General features: G+C 45.9%; 1 protein-coding gene across 5 annotated transcripts in view; it reads left to right on the top strand.

The window, feature by feature from the left end:
• The window catches only part of LOC114050585 (WAS/WASL-interacting protein family member 3-like), a 72,908-nt gene extending 46,829 nt beyond the window's left edge, over nt 1-26,079 (top strand). For all 5 annotated transcript variants that reach the window (XM_027872397.1, XM_027872396.1, XM_027872392.1 and 2 more), the window contains exons 3-9: nt 6,458-6,590; nt 9,072-9,203; nt 10,297-10,950; nt 14,250-14,399; nt 15,457-15,558; nt 22,763-22,839; nt 25,387-26,079. In XM_027872397.1, coding sequence (XP_027728198.1) covers nt 6,458-6,590; nt 9,072-9,203; nt 10,297-10,950; nt 14,250-14,399; nt 15,457-15,558; nt 22,763-22,839; nt 25,387-25,410 — 1,272 coding nt within the window. In that variant the 3' untranslated portion in view covers nt 25,411-26,079. The remainder of the gene's footprint in view (nt 1-6,457; nt 6,591-9,071; nt 9,204-10,296; nt 10,951-14,249; nt 14,400-15,456; nt 15,559-22,762; nt 22,840-25,386) is intronic.
• The last annotated feature ends 308 nt before the right edge of the window (nt 26,080-26,387 follow it).

Genomic DNA, 26,387 nt, shown 5'->3' with positions numbered 1-26,387 from the left:
TGTGCTAGGCAATGTGTTAGGTGCCAGTGCGATCAATAAACATTTACAAAGTGCCTACTCTGTGCTCGACGTTGTGCTTAATTAATGCTCATGAGTTTGGATTCTATTAGCTAGAATCCCCAGCGTGTAACATAGTGCCCGGCACATAGTAGATATTTCATCAGTGCTTTCTAAATGGTATTCTATTACCTACGAGCCTGAGCAACTCGCACGCGGTCTGGCATATAGTAGGCACTTAATAAATGCTTGTTAGATCGGCTTCTGTTACCTAGAATTTCCAGCACCTGGCTCATGGTAGGTGCTCAATAAATGTTTATTGGTTGATCATGTTCTTTACTTTTACCACTGCAGCTGAGGGCAGGGGAAAGACAAGGAATCATTCGCCCTGGTCTTTCTTCCAAAAAGAAAACAATTCCACAAAAGTTCTATGGAATCTCTTCCAAAGTCGGGTCATCGGACTGGAGCTGCAGTTTAGCTGGTAGGCCATCTTGTCCAGCCTCTTTATTTAACAGATGAGGAAGCTGAGTCCCTCACAGGTTAAATCACTCGCCTAAGGTGACATACATATGAAGTGGGCGAGCTGGGATTTGAACCCATGACAAACCCCGCCCTCTCTCCTTGTTCTGTCCCCCACATATCTGCATCTTCTCCAGTTTGTCTAACTTGGTCAGGCTGCTTTTGTATCTCAGTAGCTCCAGCCCGACAGCAGGCGGTCCCTCAGCTTGCAGACACATAAACAAAGGAGATAATTTTAGATGCTGGCGATGCCAGAGAAGCAGTTTGCCACCTGAGGGAGGGAGGGAGGTGAGGAGCTGGATTTGAGACCCTCAGTTTGGGGCCATCGGAGGGCCCTGAACAGAGTTCCCTGCTGAGTCCCAGCAGTGAGCACTGATAACTGACTGCCACACATGGCCAAGGTTATTCAAAGTAATTTCGAGATGGAGGGAATGTCAACAAGCAGGAGGGGCCGGAAGCTGAGAATTTTTTTTTCCCCTTTTTGGGCAATTGGGGTTAAGTGACTTGCCCAAGGTCACGTAGCTAGTAAGTGTCAAGTGCCTGAGATTGGATTTGAAGTCAGGTCCTCCTGACTCCAGGGCCGGTGCTCTATCCACAGAGCCACCTGGCTGCCCCTGAGAATTCTTTTGAGTGAAAGGAGGGAATGCATTCCAGACCCCATGTGAAGCCAGGAATTCTGTTTTGTTTAATTATTTTAAATTCATTGATTCTCAGTTTTAATTGTGTATTTGGAATTTCCAAAATAAACCATCAGGAATTCAGGTCCACAGCATTAAAGAAAAATCTGGGCATTCTGCTGAGCTTGCTGGAGTGGCAGGGACTTCCCGTGAGGATACGTTTTCTCATCCTTCCATCCTCACCCAACACGACCTCTCCTCAGTCGCTCTACACAACCACGACCACGGCTTCAGGCTGATTGCTGTCTCCATCGCCTCCCTGCTTGTGACTGAGTCCCGAACTAGGGAGAACCCAGACAGGAAATGTCTGATGCCAGGTTCAGAGTGGGCACGGTCAGCTGAGGTCATGTGTGGACAGGGCACTGGATGACGGCCTGATGCCCCGGGAAGAGGACTGGCTTGGAAGATTGTTGTTCAGTCGTGACCCCGTTTGGGGTTTTCTTGGCAGAGAGACTGGACTGGTTTGCCATTTCCTTCTCCAGCTCATTTTATAGGGGAGGAAACTGAGGCAAACAGGGTGAAGTGACTTGCCCAGGGTCACACAGCTAGTAAGCATCTGAGGCCAGTCCCTGTTCTGTGTACTGTGGCACCACTTAGGTGTCCTGAAGCCCAAGGACAAGGGTTCAAATCCTGCCACTGCCACACTTGGCTGTGTGATCTTGAATAAGTCATTTCTCCAGTGTTAGCCTTAGTTTACTGCCCTGTAAAACAAAGGTCTCATTGCTCTCTAAAAGCCCTTCTAGCTCTGATTCTATCAGGGGGCATCACACGATGGTGGAAGGAGGATTGGATTTGGAATCAGAAGGCCAGGGTCCAAATCCTAGCTTAAATGACCTTGTGAACATCATTGAGCTTCTCTGTGGGCCTCAGTTCCCTCATCTGTAAAATGGAGGCGTTAGACGCAATGACCCTTCTGGCTCTACATGACGCCATGATGATAACGTGGGCCTGGAAGACTAGTCCCTTGAGAGCGGCCAGCACCTGGTGCAGGGCTGTTGGAAGCTTCTCCCGACTCCTACTCTTCCCTCTTCCCCTCCCCCCCAAAAAAGAAATGAGTTTTAGCTCAGTGGTGCGTTCCAAAAGGTGCTTGGCCCGCCGGTCTGTCACATATCTGACGCCCCAGCCCGCCCCTGCCCGCCCCTCCCCGCCCCCGGTGCGTCTCTGTGCCTTTCTGACGCTTCCCCATGTCAGGGCATTGGCAGCCAGCGGCATCCACCACCCAGAGAGGTTGACACAAGGGCTGCATTTAGTCCCCTCTTTCTATTTTTATTCCTTTTTGGCCCCCTGAGATTCAGGCCTGGTGCCCCTGGCCCTGTGCTCACACACGTGCTCTGCTCCTGGGCACCAGCTAAGAGGCCCAGGAGACCCAGCCCTGAGCCCGCAGCCGCCTCAGTCTGCTTCATGATGGAGCCCAGAAAAGCGACGGCGAGGCCCGGTCACAGTAACGCCAAAAAGAGCAGCTGTCATCTCCATAGCATAGGCATTTTTCTGTCCACAGAATTAATGTAAATACAGAAGGAAAAAGTGGTGTTGAGTTCTCCTTGGGCCACGGAGTCATAGAATCAGGTGGGAGGCAGGAATTCCTGAGTTCAAATCTGGCCTCAGAAATGTACTACCTGTGTGACCCTGGGTAAGTCACCTAACCTCTGCTTGCCTGTTTCCTCATCTGTCAAGTAGTGACTACCTGTAGTACCTAACCTCATAGGTGGTTGTGAAGCTCAATGAGATAATGTACATAAAGTGCATTACAAACCTCAAAGCGTTATTTATTTAAAGGCCTATTGTAATTATTACAGTTCTCCCTTGATTGCAGTCTCTAAGTTAGAAGAGCTCTCAGAGATGATCTGATCTGAACCCAGTCTGTAACAGGAATTCTGTCCATAGCATCTAGTTCAAGTAGCCATTCAGGATGGTTGGGTGGGGAGGAAAGAGGCAGAGAATGAGAGGGAGAGAAGAGAGACAGAATGAGGAGAGAAAGAGGGAGAAACAGAGGAGAGACAGACAGAGACAGGAGAGAAAGAGACAGGGAGGGAAGGAGGGGGAGAGAGACAGTAGGGGGAGAGACGGAAGAGAGAGACAGGGAAGGGGAGAGAGAGGAGAGAGAAAGAGAGAGTGGGGGGGAGACAGGAGAGAAAGACACAGGAGAGAGAGACAGTGGGGAGAGAGACAGGAGAGGGAGACAGAAAAAGGAGAGAGACAGACAGAGAAGGAGAGGGAGAGAGAGACAGTGGGGGGGGAGACAGAGGAGAGAAAGAGATGAGAGAGAGAGAGAATGAGTTTATTCAGCATTCGCCATGTGCCAGGCACTGGGATACAAATATAAAGACTGTCCCTGAGAGCTTACATTCTAATGGGGAAAAACAAAAGATAGCCATCCACCTAGCATGGTGTGGACACTGCTGAAAAGTGTGAACACAGTGTGGAGCCTGGCTGTGGCAAGATAAGGCTAGGCCTCACTTATTGGAGCCTGGAGTGCCAAGGTCAGAATCCAAGGTTCCAGAGGAGAGGAGATGGGGATAATGCCAGAAATCAGGTGGTGTACTTGGAGATGGCCAGGAGGTGGTGAGACAGGACATTTCACTTGTAGTGAAGCTGATGATGGATTAGAAAGTGTGCCAGTCTTAGAGGCCTGAAGCCCTGGCTTCAGATCCCACTTCTAACTCTGAGTGGGGAGGGTGGGGGTAATTCTAGCCAAGGAGCCTTTGAGTTCTGGCTTCCTCTTTTAGAGAATGGGGATAAAAATGGTCCCTCCTTCATAGGTTCTTGTGAGGCTTGAAGGAGGCCAGGTCTGTAAGTCTTTGCAAACAGTATCTGTACGTCTGTTGGCTTAGGGCGGTGTCTGACGGGGACTTCAGGCTAGAGTGTGAAGACTGAGGGCTCATCTGTTAACAGGAGGATTGTCCCAAAGAAAGTTTCCCAGCTTCCACGGGGAATCCCTGGGCTCCGGGAGTATCCCACCCTTCAGGGATTCCTGCGATTCCTGTTGTCAGGCCTTGGACCTGTGTTTTCTTCTTCCCAAAAGGGTCTCCTCTGGAAGTGGTCCAGGGGTAAGAAACTGCTGGCTTCTCCAAGCACGCACTCCCTTTCATTCTTATTTACGTAAGCTGGCAAGGGCAGGGGTGAGGGAAGGCCCCACAGAGGACCACAGAGATGTTGGTCAAATTCGTCCACAGCTGAGATTCCTCTAGCAGATGAGTGTGCTGGGAGAGCCTGGCTTCACGTCCTGGGCTGACATGTACTGCCTTAAACAAATCCCTTCACTTTTCTGAACCTGCCTCCTCACTTCCTTTAAAAAATGGCACACCTCTCTGCCTCACAGGGTTCTTTGTAAAGGCCTTAAAATATCATGTAAAGACAAGTTCCTGCTATCCTTTTCATCTCATTAAAAAAATTTGGCCTTTATGAAATCTCATTGGTTTTTGAAATGACCCATCGCCAGGCTAAACCTAGAACAGTAACAGGAGCTGAGAGTATTCGGAAGGCCTGTTTCAGGGTAGCTTGGACAAATAGGCAGAATGTCATAGCCCAGACTTCTTAAGCTGGTAGAGAATTTCAAGAAACTAAATTGTGGTGGAATTATTATTTGTAAATATTGTAAGGATCGTGGAAAGCACAGTCTTTATCTAATACGACTGGTAGTATTTGAATGAATCTGTCTTTGGATGACCTTTTACACCATAACTAAGCTTTATACAAATTAGAGATGTGGCCCCATCTATCATGAGGCTGTTACCACATTTTTAACTTCACAAGAGGAATATGAGATGCTGTATTTAATATCGTGTTAGGGAGCCCTCTGGTGGGAAAATTATGAGGCCAGTGTGCTTGGCTTGTCCAGAAGATACGGGGCTAAATAGAGGAAGCCAAGGAAAGACAAGAAAAGGGCACCTGAAATTTAGGTTAAACAGACTGTATTACATCATGCAAACATATGTCTTAAAATGTAATCTCTCAATGGCCTGGGAAGACTGCACTAACAGATCTCAATGGTTTGGGAAGGCTACATCAACAGATATTTGAAACGGAAACATAGATATTGAGGGCGTGTACAAGGTGCTATGATCAGTGTTGACAGTAGGAGGTACCACCATCTTGGAGTAAAGCTTAAATAATAAAGCAAGAGAGGTACTTTGGTAAGAAATGGAAAATATATTTAAAATGTACATTGGGGGTAGAGGAAATGTTCTAAATGAGCCCAATGAGCTCAAAAGATAGCAGTAATAGTTAACATTATAGATAAAGGATTCCAAGTCACATAGGCAACAAGATGGAGGACTCAACATTTTCTCTGATCCTTACGATTTCTCAAGCCTCTCCAAAACAGAGATTATGCACCAAAGATAAAGCAGCCTCAGCTGTTTCCATGGTCTAGGGCACCCAGAATCCAAAAGAAGTATTTTAGAAAAACCCCAAACCCATGAAATGATGCTCACTGACCCTGAGCTCATTCAGTACCTCTCACACTACTGGCATCTAGGCTGCAGTAGCAAACCCAAGGACCCCCATCTAGGCTCACAACAAAACCCACCCCAATCCTCCCAAGAGGGAGTGTTTCCCATCTGGGGTCCCACTGCTTGTGACTTGGGTCCCCAAGCAGACCTTTTCACAGCTGGCATGCAGGAATGGTAAGAAATCCCTTCCTGGTGGATGAGGGAGTATCAGCAGACTTTGGGCTAGAGAGGTGCCCCTTGCCCTCAGCCTGCCCTTCACCAAGGGAGTTGCCCAGAGTATGAGGAAGGATTTGAACTCAGGCCTTCCTGACTCCAGGTTTAGCAGTCTATCCACTGTAGCATTTGGCTTCCTTTCTTGGAATCAGGAAGAGCTGGATTTGAATCTTCCTCTAAAATTTACTGACTGTGAGACCATGGGCAAGTCACAATCTCTGCCTCGGTTTCCTCATCTGTAGAATGGAGATCCTCTTCTTTCTTGGGTTGTAATGAGGAACAAATGATATGAGGTGTATAATATTCTCAGCAGACTTTCAGGTACTGTGGTATGTATCGATCTCTGTAGGAACCATGCAGGTTGTGACAAGCTCGTTTCAAAGGGGGTGGATTACATTTCACCAGCCGTCCTCAGGGGCCTGGAGCTTTTTCCTGGCTCCCTCTTTGCTGCCCTCCCCTCTCTTGACCTTGCTTCCATTTCAGCCTGGCTGCCAAGACTCCCGCCTTCAACAACGGAGAGGCTTTCTAATTGGGAGAGGCATTTCTTTGTGGTCAGCAGCTAGTAGCAGTGAAATGGCTTTTCCTCCTTCTCTTACACAGCCAAGCGCAGACGCCCCCAAACTGAAGAAGGACGCACCCCAAGGTCGGAGCGCACTGTTGGCAGATATTCAGCAAGGGACTCGCTTAAGGAAAGTCACTCAGATCAATGACCGAAGCGCCCCTCAGATCGAAAGTAAGTGTGCCCGGGGCCTGAGCCGGGATGACCCGTTCCCCCAGGAGTTAAGAGGAGGCCGTCATCGGTCACCTAGAACATGCGCCAGACCCCTCAGGCCAAGGGGCGGTGAGCTCATGAGCTCAGAGAATGTTAGAGCTGACAGGGACCTTGGCAACTGTCAGAGGAGGTCACCCTCTGGCTTATTTTTCACTTTAATGCTAGCCTTTGTTTGCACATCATCTTCATTTCTGAATATATTCCTCTCCTTTACTCAATCAGCCTTCCTTTGTGATAAATAAGAAGAAGAAGTCACCAAACATTTATTAAGCACCAGGTCTGGGCCAGGCACTGTGCTTGGCTCTGAGGGTCCGAGGCAAAGATGTGTCCCTGCCAAAGATGTGTCCCTGCCCTCAAGGAGCTCATGGTGTAATGGGAGAGACAATGTGCAAACAAACTACGTACGAGCAAGATAGAGACAGGAGAAATCGAGGGTAGGCAACAGCAGAGACGCAGTAAGATTAAGGAGGTCTAGGAAAGGCTTCTTGCAGGTCAGACTTTAACTGAGACTTCAGGAAGCCAGGAGGCAGAGATGAGGAGGGTGAGCATTCCCAACATGGGAGCCAGCTGGAGAAGTGTCGTGGGTGAGGAACAGCAAAGAGTCACTGAATAGGACAGCGTATGCTGTGTTCCACACCCGTCGTGCCCCGCCTCTGCAAAGAGCACCCCTTTCCTTTTCCCAAGAAGGAGACCCAAGTACAGAGACTTGTCTAGTCCGGTGCAGAGCTGGGGATTAGGAGCCCTGGGCTCAAATCTCAGCCCAGAGATTGTTCCCGAACAACACGCTGCTGCCCTTATGAAGCCGATGAGTTTGACAAACTGCCCTTCAAAGGTCAGCCCGTGATAAAGCTGTTGTTTTTTTTAAGAAGTTGGAGATGATTTACAAAACTTCTGTTCTTTTTCCAGAAACTTAAAAAAAATCTATATTGAGTTTAATATTATTTGTAGCATTTACTGAACTCTAGATCTATAAAGCAATAACATATCTTAGTCATTATAGATAAGAAATTTATGCTCATATCACAAAAAATGGGTCTTTGTCAATAAAACTGTCCTTACTCGTTCTCCAACAGCACACACACACACACACACACACACACACACACACACACACACACACACCCCTCTGACAACTGGATTTGGTATCCCAAAGGAGACCTGGATTCAAATCACCATTTCCTGCCTGTGAGACCTTGGACAAGTCACTGAGCCTTGGTTTTTCTCAGCTGTAAAAAGGAAGGGATTGGCCAAGCATTCCTTGAAGGTTCCTTCTAGCTCCGGCTTCCACGTTCCTAGATCATAATTGGATACAGTGAACCCTTGACAGTTTAACTATTAGTCGGTTTGTCTTTTCCTCCATTGTCTCTTGGACTCAGTACACACTCAGCTTAGTCATGTCTACCCTACGGATAAACTGTCATGGAAAGATGGCGGTTGTTCTGTAGTGCCTAGACGTGGAGCTGGAAAAAACTTTGGGGGCCATCTTGTCCAACCCCATCACTTCACAGATGAAGAAAGTGGGGCCAGAGAGATTTGCCTTGCCTAAAATCACATGGAGTAAATGGACAGTCAGGTTGTGAACCAAGGTCTTTAGGACTCTTTCCTGCATGAATGATTCATGAGTAATGAAATGCTCACTTTGAGACACTTGCTCCAAGATCATCGGAGATATTTCATTCTGCTCATTGGCCTATTCTTAATTGTATGGAGAAAGAGACAAATAATTTTAGAAATCTCAACAGGGAGGGAGGGAAGGAGGAAGGAAGGGAGGGAGGATGTTGTGCCTTTTCCACTGGGCTAATTGGGAAATCCAGTTAAGCAGAATGCCTCCAATCTCACAAATTGGAGTTTAAATAAATAAATAAATAAATAAATAAATACTTCTCTGAGAATTTAGCTGTATTCATCCACCAGTGGGCACTATGTCCTAATTTCTCAGGGCATGTGAGATAAGAGCTGGCTTTAATTTCTGGCTGGAGGTTCCTCATTCATGCCACAACCACATGGTTTTTTCATCTTCTGCAGTTTCTAAGCACAGGTATCTCTCTGACATAGAGTTCAAGCCAGCTGTGGGCAAGGGCTGATTCTCCTTCCCCTCCTTGGGGCCATTTCATTCCTCCTGAGGGGCTTATGGGGATGGGGAAGGGAATTGAAGGCCAGTCTGGTGGGGATATATGGCTTCTAGCTTGACCCACCTTCAGAGACTGTCGGGTATTGAGATTTAGAGGTATTTCCTCACCATGCTAAGTGCTGAGGACACCATAAAGCTAAAATGGGTCTCGGCCTCCAGGAACTCGCATGCAGATTTTTTTTGCAGGCAAATGTGGGATGGTGGGTAGAGAGACAGCTCCATGCAAATGACCCTCACTGGGAATGAGCTGCAGGCTCGTTAACTATGGGATGCTCAAACTCGGTGCCATCTTCCACCTTTTTTCTCCTCAGCTTCGAAAGGAGCCAATAAAGAAAGTGGAGGTGCTCCTGGGAATTCCCGAGAGGGCAACCCACCCGCCCTGGGAGGCTTGTTTGCAGGGGGCTTTCCTGTGCTGAGGCCAGCAGGCCAGAGGGACGGCTCAGGTAAGGGGGCTGGCGTTGGGATAGAGGAAAACTGGAACAGGCTCTTGGCAAAGCAACGCATTGGGGCTCTGATGTCATTCCATCACAGGGTCCTGGAGCTGGAAGGGACCTAGTTCCTTGTTTTATAGATGAGGACATGAAGACCAAGGGAGGTTAAGTAACTATTTGAGTCAGGTGGGATTTGAACTCGGGTTCTCTGGCTTTAGATCCTGCTTTCTTGAGGTGGAGGGAGAAGGCAAGGGAAAAGGAGGGGAGGAAAGAAAGAAAAGGATGGAAAGAGGAGGGAGAAGAGGGAAGGAAGGGAGGGGAGGGAGCAGAGGAGAGCTTTTCACAGATTTTGTGAGGGGTAGTTCTTGTTTTAAGTACGCGTACTTAATGACGCTTTTATCCACTGCTTTCGACAAAGCCGGAGAAATTCACCAGCTGGCTGAGTTCTAAGCTGCGGGTAGTGTCGCCCCAGCCAATCATCACCCAGGGCTTTGGGGCTGCCTCGGGCCTTCTGAGAGCCCAATTTAGAACATTACAACTCGCTGGAACAGAAGGAACAAAGCTTAGTGCTGTGCAAAGTCTTGAGTTGAGAAACGGCAGGGGAAAATGGGGTTTTTATCAAAATCGTAAACCGTGCTTGCCCGTTGATAATTAGAATTACAAAGTTCACTTTTTATAAAGCTCACAAAGGGTTTTATCCACAGTCATGGGGTGAGGCGTAGCGAGGGCACGTGTCATTCTGCCCATTTTAGAGATGAGGTGTTAAGTGATTTAGTCACACTCTCACTACAGACTGGACCGAGGTGCTCTGCCACCTGATCCGATGCCCCGCATTAATAGGGGGGTTCTTCTGGGAACGAGAAGAAGCCGACCCTGAGTTTTTAGATTAATTAATTCTATTTTTTAGTGCCCGTAGATGGAGGCACGAAATTCCGACAAAGCTCGCCCTCATTTATTCCTCCCAACGGAACTGAAAGGTTTTCTAGGCCCCCCGTTGCCCCCGGCCAGGTGGGGGCTCAAAGTGGAAGGCCCCCGGGGGTGCCCGCCAGCACTGGGCTCCTCCGGGCCTCGTGGTGACGTCACTGATGGCCGCTCTGGTCTGCAGGTGGGGGGTCCAGAGCTCCGTCCCCTCGGCTCCCCGCGAAGAGCATCAGCGCCCCGCTGAACCCCCCTGCGTCTCCGAGACTGGGCCCCGCGTCGGAAGCCTCGGCCCCCCCCCGACCCGCCCCCCCCCCCCCGCCTCCGCCCCCCCCTCCCCTCCCTCCGCCCTCGGCTGTCTCTGCCGTCGGCAAGCCCCCCCTCGTCTCCCCCCCGGCTCTGATGGTGCCGCCCCCGCCCCCCACCGCGGCCCCCCCACCCCCTCCCCCGACGCCCCCTCCTCCCCCGCCACCCGTGCAGGGCGAGAGGGGGGCTAAGCCCGCGCCCGGGCCGTTGCACCTGCCCCCTCCTCCGCCCCCTCTGCCCCTCCTTCCCCCCTGTGGCTTTCCTGGGCCAGTTTCGGAGGCTTCTGCTCCCAGCCCTCCTCCGCCGCCGGACCTTCGGGACCCCCCGCCTCCCCCCCCTCTCTATTCCTGCCCTTCGCCCAGGTCATCTTTGCCCCCGACGCCCCTGCCAGGCTCCAGTGGCGGCAGTGATGCTGCCCCTCCACTTCCACGCAAGTCCCCTAATGCCAGCCTCCAGTCCGTGCCCCTGCCACCCACCCCCCCAGCCTCCCAGTCCACCGTACTGGTGCAGAAGAAGCGGCCTGGCAGAGGAGCGGGTAAGTGAACCTCCACCAGGACGGGGGCCAGGAGCTGGTTGTTAAATATTCGGTGTTAGCGTTTGCACCCCAGAAGTCAGCAGGCGCTAAAAGCAGGGCTTCATTTATTACCCTTTGGGATTAGGAGGTTTGGCCTTAGGGCTGACTTCGGCCCCACCTGCTGCAGGAGTGGCCCATCCCCTAGGATGCCCTTTTTTTCATTGTTGCTAAAGATTATGCAATTGCCCAGTGGCATCTAGTCCAATCTCCTCATTTACTAGATGAGAAAATAGACCCAGCAGTGATTTACCCAAGGTCACACAGGTATAAGAACCAGAGGCAGGATCTGAACCCCTTCCAAGTCCAAAGCAGTACTCTTTCCAGTGTTCCACACCGTCTCCAAGTCATGGTTTGTATCCTGCCTTTGATAGTAACTGTGTGACCCTGGCCAAGTCACTTACTCTCTTGGGCCTCAGTTTTCTTATCTCCAAATGCAGGATACTGTCATTATTGTGAGGATTAGAAGAGATAACTTTCCTATATCACTTTACAAACCATTAAAACCATTCATAAATACTGGTTAGAAGCAGTAGAAATGGTACCAAAGGAAACAAGTTTGGGGAAACAGACTACCCAGAGAAGGTCCGTGTTGGAGGGAACGCAGAAATGAATGTGTTCAGATACCTTTCCCGGTATCAGTTGGAGAAGATAGCAAAGACCTGGGTTGGGGGGAGGAAACGGGACCTCTAATCTCATTACCAAATGAAAGGTGACCTAGAGCCTATCAGAACTAGCTGATTTTAGACCTTCTCTCCCATCTGTTTAAAATTTCATGATAACAAAATAATTTTTATTTTTAAAATTTTTATGTTAATTATGATGAATAAATAATTTGATGTTAAATTAATAATTGAATATAGTTAAACTAAATTATTCATAACTAATAAAATATTGTTAGTAATGTTATTAGTAAGTCATTTAAGTAAACTAATAGATAATTGAATGTTGTTGGTAACAAATTATTAATAATCAATAAATCATTATTAGTGATTAGTAATTAGTTGGCTGACTGACTTGTCTCAGACAGTTTCAAAGCAAGGTGTTTCCTCACTGGGCATCTCATAAACCAATTAAATCACAAATCTGATCCAAAAAAACTAGCAAATGTCCATGTCTCCTTCAGTTATTGATCCTGCTGCCTTTTCACCCTTTGGGATTAGGAGGTTTGGCCTTAGGGCTGACTTCAGTCCCACCTGCTACAGGAGTGGCCCATCCCCTAGGATACTCTGGTCAGGACAGATAAGTCCAATTTCCCCTTGGAGACAGGCTTTCCAAGGAAGCTCGTCAGTCTAGTCTTCTCTAGGCTTCGTCATCCCAGTTCCTCTAGTCTTTTCTCGTGGGGCCTGTTTCAGCCCCAGACCATTGTTACCGTCTTTTGAACCTTCTCTAAGCCATCCCCGTAGTTGGAGTTGTATACAGCCAAGTGGATGCTGGTAGCCTTGCATGACAGAAAACAGCATTTTCCTCCTGGTTCTGTGAGAGAAGGTTTGTCTCATTTGATGATTCTTGGGCCAAGCCCTGCTGCTCAGTTTCCCAACAAATAAGCCCAAGGCAGTAATTAGAGGGTAACAGATGCCACTGTTGAGACATTTCTCTGCACTTGCCTGTATCTAGTCAAATATTTCAGGTGTCTGGCTAACTGGAACAGCCAGGGAGGAAGCCAGGGGACTTTTAAGGGAACCATAAGGGAAGCATCTCCACAGTGCTTGTCCTGTGAGGTCCAGGCAGAAGCACGTGTTCATGGCCAGGGTGGGTTGCCGAAGAAGTCAATTTCCACTTTTTCTTGGGGAGAGAACTCTGAAAGGATCACTTCCAAGATCTGCCCAAGTTCCTTGGCCAGAAATTCGATGACCTCACATCCTCCCAAGGCCTTCCAGCAGCTTCTTTCTGGTGTCTTCAGTAAATCATCACCATCTTCTCTGTCTCCATGGTTTTCACCTCAGTGTGCCTTTTCTGGCACATCTTGCCAGTGGGCGGCCATGGCAGCCTGAAGGAAGAGTTTCATCAGCAGATTCTCCCACTTCTCTTTCTTCTCGGTTATTTTCAGTGACCTTTTTACTGACAACCCTTGAGGCTCTGCCAGCTCCATACAGTTCTCAGAGAAACACACTCCAGCTCGCTGGCCTCTTTTACCTTAGTGCCCTTTCGTCTCTGGGCTGCTGCCCTCGTAGGCTTCTTGACCAATTCCCCCACATCCTGAGCCAGGTTCTTACTTCTCCTGACCAATGCTATCTTAATTTTGACCTGGATCTGGCAGTTCAACCCCGTTTGAAAGATGAAGCAACTGAGAGAGAAATGACTTAACAGTAACAGTAAGTGTTAGAGTCTTCTGGTTCTGAGACCGGGGTCCTTTCCCCCACATCTCTGAGGTCTCTCCAGTGTGGCTCAGGCCTGCCCTATATTAAATACAATGGGACAGTCTCCAGCCTATGGGGTGCCTGGGTGAGTGCCATATTCCTCCTCGTCCCTTACTGCACCGTGCTGACCTTTCAATTTCCTGATATTTCCTGGTTTTCCAGCTACTTGATTGGGCCCTATCCTGTAGGCAAGGACTGTGGGAGACCCAGAGAGTTATTAGACCCACTTCCCTGCCCTCATGGATTTTACAGTCTAGTGGGGGAGAAAAAGAAAAATTCAGGACAGGTTCAGTTTAGTAAGTTTTTATTGAGCATTCATGGGCAAGGGACTGTGCTGAATTTAAAACAACTTTTTAGAATTAATTAATTTATTTATTTCTTATGAATTTATTTTGAGTTATCAACAGTCACTTCCATAAGCTTTTGAGTAAAACAGCATTTTAATAGCATTCATAAGGAAATACCAACTCCTTAGCCTAGCCATTTCAGGTCCTCCACAGTCTGGGCTCATTAACCCTTTCCAATCTTTTGTCATATTAATAAGAAATGAGAATGTAGGGCTCTAGACCTAAGATTCTCTGGCCCTAATCCCCTTCACATACGATAGATTCCAGCCAAACTGACCTTTAGCTAATCCCAGACTTGCCTCCATCATCCTCAGCTGCCTTCCCCAAGGCCTTTCCTCCTCTTCTCTGAGTTTCCTTCAGTGCTCACTGGCAGTATCCACTTGTCTTTGAAGTTCTTTCAAGGCAGTGGATAGAGCCGTAGATTTACAGTCAGGAAATCCTGAGTTCTCAGACACTTACTAGCTGTGTGACCCTGGATAAGTCATTTAACCTTTGTTAACCTGCTCCTTTGATATTGCGCTTGGGTATATTAAGGCTCTATCTGCTTCTTCCTCAGGGACTGGTGGCGGGAAGCTGAATCCACCCCCAGTTCCCCCAGCAAGGTCCCCCACGACAGAGCTGTCCAGCAAAAGTCAGCAGGCCCTGGCCTGGGTGGGCACACCACAGCCTGGAGCCCCCTTGAGGAATGGGAATTTCCACATCACAGGTAACCTGCCAGCTCCCAGATAGGCAGCCCACCAACTCCCCCCATCCCCAGCACCCTTAGCTGGGTTTAGACTTTGTGTTTTCTGATGGACTTGGGAAGCTGAGACATGCCACATGGGCTCTGAGGTTTACTAAGCAGACATTTTTGGAACCAAGTCTATTCCCACTGCCCTGGGCAATTATAAAAATGAGAATGCGCATGGCTGCTCTGCAGTGCTGGTAACAAGCTGCCTCCCAGAGGCATCTGTACAAGCGGAACTATCATCTGGGACACACCAACCATGAAAAGCTGGGATTGTGGAAAGAGGAAGGCCAGCCTTTAAAATGTGCAGAAGAAGTTAGGGGAGGCTGGGATTGTGGAAAGAGGAAGGCCAGCCTTTAAAATGTGCAGGAGAAGTTTGGGGAGGCAAAGACCACAGGGGACTAGGAGTCCATTGGGCCTGGAGTTGTGCCCACTCTAAGGAGATGAGGTTCTTGGAAATATGACCTCTGCCTCCTCTCTGGACCCTCCCCAGTTTGCTCCAAGAGAGCCGAGGTATGTCAGGAAGCCCCCTTAGTTTTTGCTTTTGAAGCTAGGGTTCCCTTTGACAGCAGGGGCAAGGGATCCCTATTCTACCTTTACTCAGGAGCCCCTAGTTATCAGGGCTGCCCAGGGCAGTTCAGAGGTGCCAGATGCTATCTTTGACCTTGGAGCCTGGGGGCCCCACATCAGCTCAATTATTCCTGCCCAGGAAATGGTTGTTATTGGAGACAGTTAAACTTGAAATGTTATCACTTCAAAGTTATCTGTGTTGGAATGTCCCACACACAGACACACGTTTGAGGGGAGTGGTTATGTGTGGATGCCGGCTCCCCATCGCTTCCTTTGTCTCCCTTGTACCCCAAATGACTGTTTAAATCACTCTCACTGAACCCTGGGTTTAAGCAAGAGGAGGCAGAGAAGGGCGTCCAGTGTCAGATCCACTCCCTGGGGTTTACTCCCTGGAGTAAAAACAGACTCCAAGCACATGATTGTCGTTAACTGGCACGTTTCTCATTGTTTCCTCTTCTCGGTCCAGATGACTTTGAGTCCAAATTTACTTTTCACTCCGTGGAAGACTTCCCTCCTCCTGATGAATACAAGCCATGCCAGAAGACGTATCCCAGCAAGGTCCCCAGAAGTGAGTATGGCTCATCTCTCATTGACTAGACAAAGGGTGCTTTTTCCCTTTAATGCAGTTTTCTTTTTAATTGTAAACTTAATAGACATCATCTACAAACATAAACATTTTAGTATACAAAGAACAGAAAAAGAGAGTTGCGTATGAAACAAACTTTAATTATGTAGCTTTAAAGTATGTATTAAATTTAACACAATAGTAATAAAACTATCCTACTTACATTGCTGTATCACTGCACCAGGCTGTATCTCAGTGAATGCATGAATGCATTTATAAAGGACTTTAATTAGTCATTGACCTTCCAAGGAGAACCTGTGAACCATCCTTCCAAAGGATAGTTGGGTTCCAAAGGCAAAGTTGGTTTTATTTTGCATGGGGGTGGGGGAAGAAAGATACATACATATATATATATATATATATATATACACACACATACATATATACGTATATACATGTAGGCATATATGTATGTATATGCATGTATGTATATTTATATATATACGCATATGCATGTGTGTCAATACTGATGTATTCAGTGCAAAGGTTGGTATAGGGGAAGGTGGCAAAAAAATACATCAGAAAGGGCAACTAGTGGCACAGTGGATAGAGCACTGGCCCTGGAGTTAGGAGGACCTGAGTTCAAATGTGGCCTCAGACACTAGCTCTGTGACCCTGGGCAAGTCACTTAACCCCGATTGCCTCACAAAAAAAAAAATAAAAATAATAAATTGGAAAATGGGATGCAGAAGTAAGACACGAGAGAAGCCAACAATTAGTAGGTAATAGCAAAATTCCGTGCCTCTAAATTTGAATGTTTTTCTGAAGAAGAGAGTTTGGAGGCCCTGGAAATGGGACGCATGAAATAGCATCCTAAAAACTGAGACTGATTCTATTTGAAGGCAGGAAAGGCCCGTTACTAATGAGTCACTGCCTAATTAGCGCAGTAAACTCTTAACTTGTGAGACCAAAGATCAGAATCGATAGCAAATTAAAAGGAAGACTGAAAATGAGAAGATAGAATCCATAGTTGAGATGGTCCCTTGTCATCATCATCATCATTGCTAAGTATATAATTCTTCTAAGGTTTTCAAAGGCAGCTAGGTGGCGCCATAGGGCATAGAGCGCTGGACCTGGAGTCAGGAAGACTCATCTTCTTGAGTTCAAATCTGGCCTCAGACACTTATAGCTGTGTGACCCTGGATAAGTCACTTCACCCTGTTTTCCTCAGTTTCCTCATCTGTAAAATGAGCTGGAGAAGGAAATGGCCAACCCCTCCAGTATCTTTGCCAAGAAAACCCAAAATGGGGTCATGAAGAGTTGGACACAACTGACCAACGGCAACTACAGCGACAAAGGTTTTCAAAGCAGTTTGCATGTATTAACTACTTAAACCAGTTGTAGACACTGAAGTGAGAAATGAATGAAAGGATAGATCTTAGCATGGACTGTCACCATGTCCTAGGGAGGTTCAACTGATAAAATTCGGTCACCTTAACAAAGAGTGCAAAAGAGCCCAGAAACCACCTCTACCAGCAAACAATTTGTCTCCTTGCCAAGTCAAAAGAAATAGAACCAAGGACAGCACCCGGTTTAGTTAGTTGGTTAGTAAGCATTGATTAAGCACCTTTTTTGTGCCAGGCACTGTGTGAAGTACACTGGTTTGCAAATAAAATTAATTAAATAAAATTAAGGTGGTTTGTAATAGCTTAGTGAGGAGGACAGTGGAAAATCATGAGCAGTACTACGTGGGAAAACAGCGAGAAGCAATGGAGAGTAAAACAAACGTAGAGAAATCCTACTTCACCCAATTAACCCACGGGCATTTGAGGACGAAACTGGAAAGGAGACAAGGAGATGAAAAATACAAAAGGCCATTACTGTTGACTATTTAATAAACCAAAATGTCACCCTAAAGACACTTCACCATCAAAGTGTATCCTGCGTGTACCTTAAAATTTAAGATTCCTTTGAGTTTATAGTAATAGAATAATTTTGATGACATCCTGATTATTCGTGACAGGGGACGTTTAAAGCAGAGAGATGTATGCTTGCCAAAGGTGTTGGCCATCATCATGGAGGATAGACCACACAGAATCCAGATGGAGGAGGAACTCCTTCTAAAGAAAGAGGTCCTCCAGTTCTTCTTCTAAATGATATTTTATTGACTGCATCAAAGCGTATAATACTGAACAGCCTCCTAAATAAAATTAATACTCTCTCAAAAGAATTTGCCTTAACTATCCACACAAGAAAAACCAAATGGATGAAGAATGCCTGTCGTCCAGAATGCGATGTGCCATTGGATGGAGAAACCATATAGTCGGTCTAGATGTGAATCTTGGACAGGCACCACATGTGGGCGCCGAGGTGGGCTTAGGAGGAAGACACAAGATTGGATTGCCTTTGGGAAAGTGCAGTTTCATTTTGCTTTACTAGAGGTAGGCCCCCAGCATGTTGGGTGGACTCTTTGTGGAGGATTTATGGGAGGACATGGGTAAGAGTCACAAAGGAAGAGAAACTGGTGACTTGGTAAATAAAAGGCCGTACCTAGAGTCAGGAAGACCTAGTTCAAATCCTGCCTTAGATATTTAACTAGCTGAATGACACCTTTGACTTCTCTAAGCCTCAGCTTTCTGGATCTGTAAAATTAGGATAATAATAGCACCTGTCTTCCAGGATCAGTAAGATAACATATGTAAAGGACTTTGCAAACCTTTTGCTATCATCATCATCATTCTTAGGAGAAGACATTATCCTTAGAAGAAGGTCATTACATGCCACATGGATGAGATCACACATCTATCAGAATAGCTACAGAGCTATACAGAGCTAAGGCAGGTGGAGTGGATATCACTGATATCAGAGAAGGAGCCACAGACCATTTAAAGAGTCCAACTCATAGAGCTGATAATGATAATATTAGAACTCTGAGAAAGATAGTTGTTATACTGCTACTATTATACTACGACCAAGTGGGTGCTTCATGGGTTGCCGGTGGGATGGAGAGTCATCAGACGCTCCAGAGAATTAAAAAAGGTTTACCCAGATGGCCACGGAGAGGTGCTTGGTGGGTGTGAACAGGCAGCAACCCATTTCAAACAAGCAATGATCAAAGATGCCAGGAGTTAAATACTTGTCACCAAAGGAAAAAAATGAGCTTGTCTTGTGGGAAAGAGGAAAAGATGGATGGCCCATGAACTCCACCGGAACCTTTGCTATGTCATAAGGAAGCGAGGACCCCAGTATACTGGGTAGATGTCCTATGACCATGTCATGTTCACAGATGGACAAAGGTTACACGGGACAGGCCAGGAGGGATGGCTTGGGGGATGCGTCATTGGAGGAGAAAGCCACATCCATGAGATCACCCAGCCATTTGGAATATGGGAGTCCCAAACTGAAAAGCAAGCCTTTTTACTCTGGCTTTCTTTAATTTAATTTAATTTCTTGTAGTTGTCTCATTTGTTTTTTCACTGTTGTATCTTTGGTATATTACACACTGATGAGAACAGGACAGGGCAGTAAGACATCTTGTTCATCCTCCTTCTCTGCATCATAGACCCCTTGGGCAGTCTAGCAAAGCCTCTGGACCCCTTCTCAGAAGGTGTCTCGAACAGAATCATGTTTTTAAGTAATTGAAGGAAATTCTAAATTCCAGTTAGAGGTTAGTGAAAATAAAGATGTAATATTTTGCCCATCCAAGTTTAATGACCCCTTAACATCTGTCCACAGAACCTAAGAACCCCGTCCTAAGCCATTCTGGGAAAGGGGATTCTTAATCTTCAGATACCCTGAAATCTCTTGAGCATCTTAGGGACTTTGAAGGCAGGAAATCCTTCCTAATGCAGAGCCCTCCTATTATAACTAGACCCACTGCTTTGAGTTTAGTTCTTGGTGGAAATGGAGGTTAGCTACCCCAACCCTCTACCCTGCATGGTCGTGGTTAATGGACTCTGTGTTGCGTTATTCCTGTCCTCAGCATGGAGTAATATCAACTATGAACTGATATTTGTAGTTTTAAGAAACGAGCTCACCCTCTCAATTCAGGATGAGGGGCTGGGAAAGAGATACGTGAATAACTCCTGAAAACACTCAGTGAGCATGTGAGTGCCTGTCCTTGGGAATCCCAGTGCTAGATGCTATTAGGTTAATACAAGACCAATCTTTGATTATTCCAGTCTGCTAGCACTTTCGCGTCTCTTCCAGCCTCCCAGCTCACTGTTGACCTGGTTCCTTTGTGATTTGGACTCTTCATGGTTGAGAAAGCAATGTCATCTTACCTCTGAGGAATTCATTGTCCTGTTTCAATACTAGTGACGTGTGTGGATTGTGCCCTTTGTCTCACATGCACGCACGTGTGCACACACACACACACACACACACACACACACACATAAATACACGTTACATGCTCATATCCTGTACTCGTATTTACCAGGAGGTATTTGCCACTCTGAGGCTTCTAGTTGTTTCCTTTGTTGTTTCTTATTCCACCATCCCGATGCCTGTCTCCGGGGGGGGGGGGGGGGGTGTCTGCACCTCTCTGTCCTGATGGAGACGTTTAAGACCTCTTTACCCCTTAGTTCACCAAGATGAGGTTGAAATGTTTACAAAGAAAAAGAGAACAAATAGAAAAACATAAAAAGAGATGTATTTACAAAATATGGATGTCTTATCCTGACTTACCTGAAAGAGTCATCACTGTGCTATGTGTGTGTGTGATATATTAATACAGGTGAGACCATGTAATCCCTCAGCCAAAGCTGCAGGGGCTCCACTTTGCTTTTCTGTTAAAATACAAACACTTTAGATTGGCATTTAAAGCGCTCCAGAGTCTGGCTTCAGCCTGTTTTCCAAGCTGGTCGGACATTATTCCCCAGCATGCACTTAGCTACACTTGAGCTAAATGAGCTTGTTGGCAGTTTCCTGTATACAGTATTGCATCTCCCTTCTGACTGACCCTTGTATTCTTTTTTTGAATTGAAATTTGCAACTAAAATTAATTTTAAAAAATTATTTTAAAATTTATTTTTTTCAGCGACCAAAATCTATGCTCTCTCCCTCTCCCTCACCACTCTCATTAAAAAAGAAAGAAAAACAAAGTCCATTTTACAACCAAGTATAGTCAAGCAAAACAAATTCCTGCTTTCGCCATGTCCGGAAAATGTGTGTCTCAGTTGAGCCCTTCATCTCTGTCAGGAGGTCACATGTTTCCTCGTTGAGTCCTCTGGAATCATGATTAGTTGTTGGATCAATAATCATTGAATTTATTTTTAAATTTTTTTAATATTTTATTTTTTAATTACATGTAAAAACAATTTTTTAACATTTTTTTTTAGTTTTAAATTCTTGTCCTCCCTCTCTTTAATCCCCCCTCCCTGAGAAGGCAAGCAATTTGATGCAGACTTGTGTAGTTATACAAAACATATTTCCATATTAGCCATGTTGCAAAAGAAAACACAGATAAAAACCAAGTAAGAATAATAAAGACAATTTTTAAAAAGTGTGCTTCACTCTGCATTCAGACTCCACAGGTTCTTTCTCTGGAGGCGGATAACATTTTTCATTGTGAGTCCTTCAGCATTGTTTTGGATCGTTGTATTGTTGAGAAGAGCTAAGTCATTCACAGCTGAGGTGATCGCTGAATTTAAAAGAATTAAACTGAAATGAGAACTCTCACCTCCTGGCTTGTGCACAGCTGGGCCCCATGTCTGAATGGTTTCCACAACTCTGCCTTGCAGTGTTCCTGGGTTTTGTGACTCTGGACAAGTCACTTAACCACCATCTGCCTCAGTTTCCTCAACTATAAAATAGGAATAATAATAGCACTTCCCTCACCGGAATGCTGTGAGGATAATATATGTAAAGCGCTCAGCACAGTGCCTGGCACATAGTAGGCCCTAAATGAGTTCTTGTTTCTTTCCTTAGGGGCCACGTCTTATACAGAACCTTTCCTGAGCACCCCCTTCACCTATTATTTGTGCTTTCTCACTCTTGAAATTATTTTGTATTGCTCAGCATACATGTTGTAGTTACTTATCTGTGTTTATAGATTGGGTCTTCCTAATAGCATGTAAGCTTCTTGAGGGCAGGGACTTGCTTGTTCTGTGTCCCCAGGGCTGAGCACACTTGGGGACACTGAGAGTGACTTGCCCAGGGTTAAATAACTGGTGTGTGTCAGAGGCAGGCCTTGAACCTGGTCTCTCGTTAAATAGGTGCTTAATAATTGCTTATTGAATTGTGGTAAAGGACATCAAGGGAACCTATTTGGAATGACTGCAGATTGGGAGCCACTTGGCACAGTGCCTGGCACACAGTACGTGCTTGGTAAATGCTGATTGGATCGGATTGGATTGGGAGGGAGTTGGAGACTAAAAATGTCAGCCATGGAACTCAGATCTGCACCGAGCCAGTGGACAGGAGGAGGACAGGATGACAACAAATTTCACAGCCCAGCTACTTTTTTTTAAGGCCATTGGGGTTAAGTGACTTGCCCAGGGTCACACAGCTAGTAAGTGTCAAGTGTTTAGTCTGAGGCCAGATTTGAACTCAGGTCGTCCTGACTTCAGGGCTGGTGCACTATCCACTGTGCTGCCTAGCTGCCCCCTAGCCTAGCTACTTTTGACATTATCTCGGAGACAGAGGCAGATCTTGTTTAAAACAGCTATGATATGGAGAAGCTTGAACAAGAATTATTCGAAGCACGGAAAGTTGGATTATTTATTCTAGTCTCCACACATTCATGCATTCGTTGTTTCATTCATTCAGTGGCCATTTATAAAGCGCTTACTGTATACAAAGATTTAGAGTAGCAAGAGCTTTTACCTCCTCTGACAGTGTGTCTGCAGGTAAGACTGTGGATGAGAAAGTGACCACCCATGCCAAGAATTCCCGGGACCGTAGGTGTAGAGTAGGTGTAGAGCAAGAAGGGACTTTAAAGGTCATCACTTCCAACACCCTCCATTTTACAGATGAAGTGACTGAAACCTAGAAATGTGCAGGGAAAGGATTTGAACCCAGGTCTTCCCAACTCCAAGTCCAGGGCCTCTTAATTCAAAGGTTTTCAATTGATCGAGTCTTATAACCATTAATGACTTTGCTATGACTGTTGCTTGCAGATGCTAATTTTGTAAACATTTCTTTGTCCTGAGCCCCGAGGTGTGCCAGTTAATCCTGATTGATTAATCACATCTACCCTTTTCAGGTCCAACTCCAGGTTCCTGGCTCCCAGCAGAAGTGACTGGCCGGGGCAATGAGGACACCAAGGGTCGAAACTCTCAGGTAACAACAGGTCTCGGAATGTCAAGCCCAGGGCTGGAATTCTCGCCAGGGGGCCAGAGAATGAGCCAAGACATATTTTCTCCCAACAATTTTTCCCTCAAGGGAAAAACTCACTGATCTTAAACAAAGATGAGAAACACATGATTTTATTTTTTTTAGGACATATACTCTTCTTAAAAATTTTTTATTTAATGTTTTATTTTTTCAAATTACATGTAAAAATAATTTTAACATTATTTTTTTCAAATTTTGAGTTCCAAATTCTCTCCCTCTCTCCTCTCCCCTCTTCATTGAGAAAGCAAGCAATCTGACAGAGGTTATACGTGAAACACGTGATTTTAGTATCTGACTCTGCAAACAGGGCTTTCCCGGGTTCTCTTGAGGCGTATTGTAGAAGACTATGACTATTCCTAAAGAGGACAATATGGGATAGGAGCAAGACTTGTGATTTCTAGTAGGGGAACTCCTAGAGAAGAAAGCTTCCTTGGGAATGCAGGTGGGGACCTTCTCTGCAATTTATAGATTCACCTGTTCTTAGCCATTATTATGTAATTATTTTTAGGATTCTTCATTTCAGTCCTGGGAGAGGTAACACAGTACAGTACAGTGGAAGGAGGAGATTTGAAGGAAGTGGGTTCAGATCTCAGCTCTGCCACTTACTAGCTGCATGACTTGGCACAAATTACTTCATCTCCTTGGGCCTCAGTTTCCTCATCTGTAAAATAAGGATGCTGAATAAAGATGGGTTTTAGGGCTCTTTCTGCTCTAAATCTATGATCTAAATCACAGGGTAGCTGATGACAAGTGAAAACCAGGGAGGCCCAAATGGACATGAGATGGGGAAGTACCTTGGGTGACCCAGGACAGCCTCTTAGCCCAGCTGAAGATATTTGGGCTTCCTTACCCCCAAGGACCTGACTTCCCTTATCTCACTGTGGAGGTTCAGTTCTCATCTTTAAGAGTTATTGTTGGAAATGTTACATCAGTCCCTTCTTACTCTGGCATTTTGCTTTTTTTCCATTTGCGAGTTTGTGACAGCCTCAAAAATCTAGTGTTAGCTCTATTAGCTCATTGGTTCTTTTTACTGACCCCTCCAGTAGCTAGATGAAAGATGAGAGGAAAGTGGCATGGCCAGGAGCCCCTTGAGAGCCACCTCTAGAATCTTGAAATCAGGAAATCTTCAAGGTGCCATCTCCAGCATCAACATCAGCACCACAGCCAGAGCAGTTGACATTTATAGAGCCCTACTTGACCAGACATTCTCTTATTTGATATTCCCAACTTTGTTAGAGACATGCTACCAGTATCTCCATTTTAGAGATGAGGAAACTGAGGCTGAGAGAGAGGAAGTAGCTTGCCCAGAGTCACGTAGCTAGCATCTGAAGTCATTCACAGCCAGGCCTTCCTGACTCACACTCTGTCCTTCAGGCTGCACTTCAGGCTTGTAAGTTGAAGGGACCACAGACATCATTTGGAAGGAACTTAGTTTCTTATTAATCACAGGAGACTATAACATGAAACTATGAGGATGATTGTCTTTGTAAAGTGCTTTATAAATGTGAGTTATCATCCATAAGCGTGTCTTGGGGGCCCTGATGCTCTAAAAGGCCCGTGACATCATTGCATCTTATCCAGGTGAGCCAGAACTAGTCTTGTTCCAAAAAATGACCATTTCAGTTTCTGCTGGGAGCCTGCTTGAATATCTAATCATTCCCATATCCAGGAAATCATTCCTTGTGTTTAGCTGAAATCTTGGTCTCCTGAGTGTTCATTTTGGTGAAGATTGAAGCTTTCACCCAAATGTCCAAGTCCTCAGCATCACGGGATACTTGTTAAGAACGGCTACACAAGAGGCTTCCTTGGGGAGGAAGCAGGTAGCCTCTTGGAGAGAAACACCAAGAATCATTGAATCATGAAATCTCAGGAATGGACCACTAAGGGATGTGTGTGTTCATTGATGCACCCAAACTTGAGTGGTCCAGTAGTGAAAGCACTGAGCTAGGGGGCAGAGCGACTTCAGTTTCTCTCCCACATTTCTAGTAGGTCTATCTTAGAATCCTAGGCAAGTCACTTACCAGTTAGATTGACAGTAACCAAAGCTTGCCCTAGTGGATTCTGGGGGAGCATGAGCCCCTCACACATAGTCAGCTTTGTCAAAGATTTCATTCCATTTTTAATTCATGTTTGATTTCTGATGAGAAAAAAAATCAGATGCCATATTCATGCTGGAACCATCTAACCCAACTCAGCTCTGTTACAAAGGTTAACAAGAAAAACCATCGTGCCTTCTCCTTGTAGAGATTTTTATAAGGGGCCATCTTGTGTTCTTTGGGTAGGGAACAGGTGGTCCTTTGAGAGCCATACCTGGAGTTGTGGCAATGCAGAATTTGAAGAATTGGAGAATTCTATATTTAGAAATTGAAGGAACCTGAGGAGGGCATCTAGGGGCATCTAGCCTTCAAGGGGCCTAGAAGATCCATCACACCAGATTACCTTTAGCAGGTAACCTTTCTCTCCACAGTCCTCAGAATTGTATTATCTTTACAGTTACCACTGAAAACTCTACGGTAAGAAGACAGATGAAGTAAAAGTCCCATCATCATGCCCTGCTCTGTATAGCAGGATGCAGGAACTGTCCAAGAATGCCATCAGCAACCACACCAAACTCAAGTTTTTGTTTCTCATCTGACGAGCTCAGCAGCAAGCCCTTATTTATTATAGTTAGGTCGTTTGCACAGGCTTGGAATCAGTGTTGTAGCTGTCTTTATTTTAGTGATTTGTTTTTCAAATGTGCCCAGATTGTGGCAGCCCATTTGTCCCAGTTAGTACAAAGAGCCTGATTAGTGGTATTGGAGAGACTCCTCTCTCTGTTCAGTGTTCATCCCATGACTGTAAATAGCCCCATGGGCTGGCCCTTCCACGTCTTTAAAAAAAACAACCACCCATTTTTTGAGTCATCTTTAGAGAAGTTTTAGCTAGTCCCCCTGTTCAAGAGTACATGGCGACTCGTCAATGACGTGATTTCATAGTCTAATTGCACCAGCTAGGTAATGAAACCAAAAAATGCCTTACGGAATGGAGAACAAGCAGTGTACCCACACTACAGCACATGGATGTCACCAGTCAGCATGGAATGACCAGAATGTCATGGCTCTCTACCCTTTCTCCCCCTTTCCCTCAGATTTTCAATATGTGAATTTTGTTGCCTAATGTAAATACTACCCTTAATAAAAAAAAAAAAAGGAAGGAATTTTGTTTCCATACAATGACTGTGTTGCTTTTTCTCTAATCTTGTTATTAATAGTAGAAGAAGCCAGTCTCACCTGATGTTATCCATCCTCTACTTGCAAGGCTGCCTGTCACATATTTCCTTCAAGTGACTCAATGCAGCAAACATTTAAGTATGTACTTGCCAGTGCTGTGCTTGGGTGCCTGTCCTCAGGGAATTTACACCCTACTGCGTATGATTCTGAGCACTCTTCCTTATGGTTCCTCATGAGCTTTGAGATCTCTTTCATGCTTGGTTCCCAGGGTGGCAGAAATGTTCT

The sequence above is a fragment of the Vombatus ursinus genome, unplaced genomic scaffold (assembly GCF_900497805.2).
Source record: "Vombatus ursinus unplaced genomic scaffold, bare-nosed wombat genome assembly UNPS02014799.1, whole genome shotgun sequence".
In the NCBI taxonomy this organism is placed as follows: domain Eukaryota; kingdom Metazoa; phylum Chordata; class Mammalia; order Diprotodontia; family Vombatidae; genus Vombatus; species Vombatus ursinus.
This window is presented reverse-complemented; position numbering and strand designations above follow the sequence as displayed.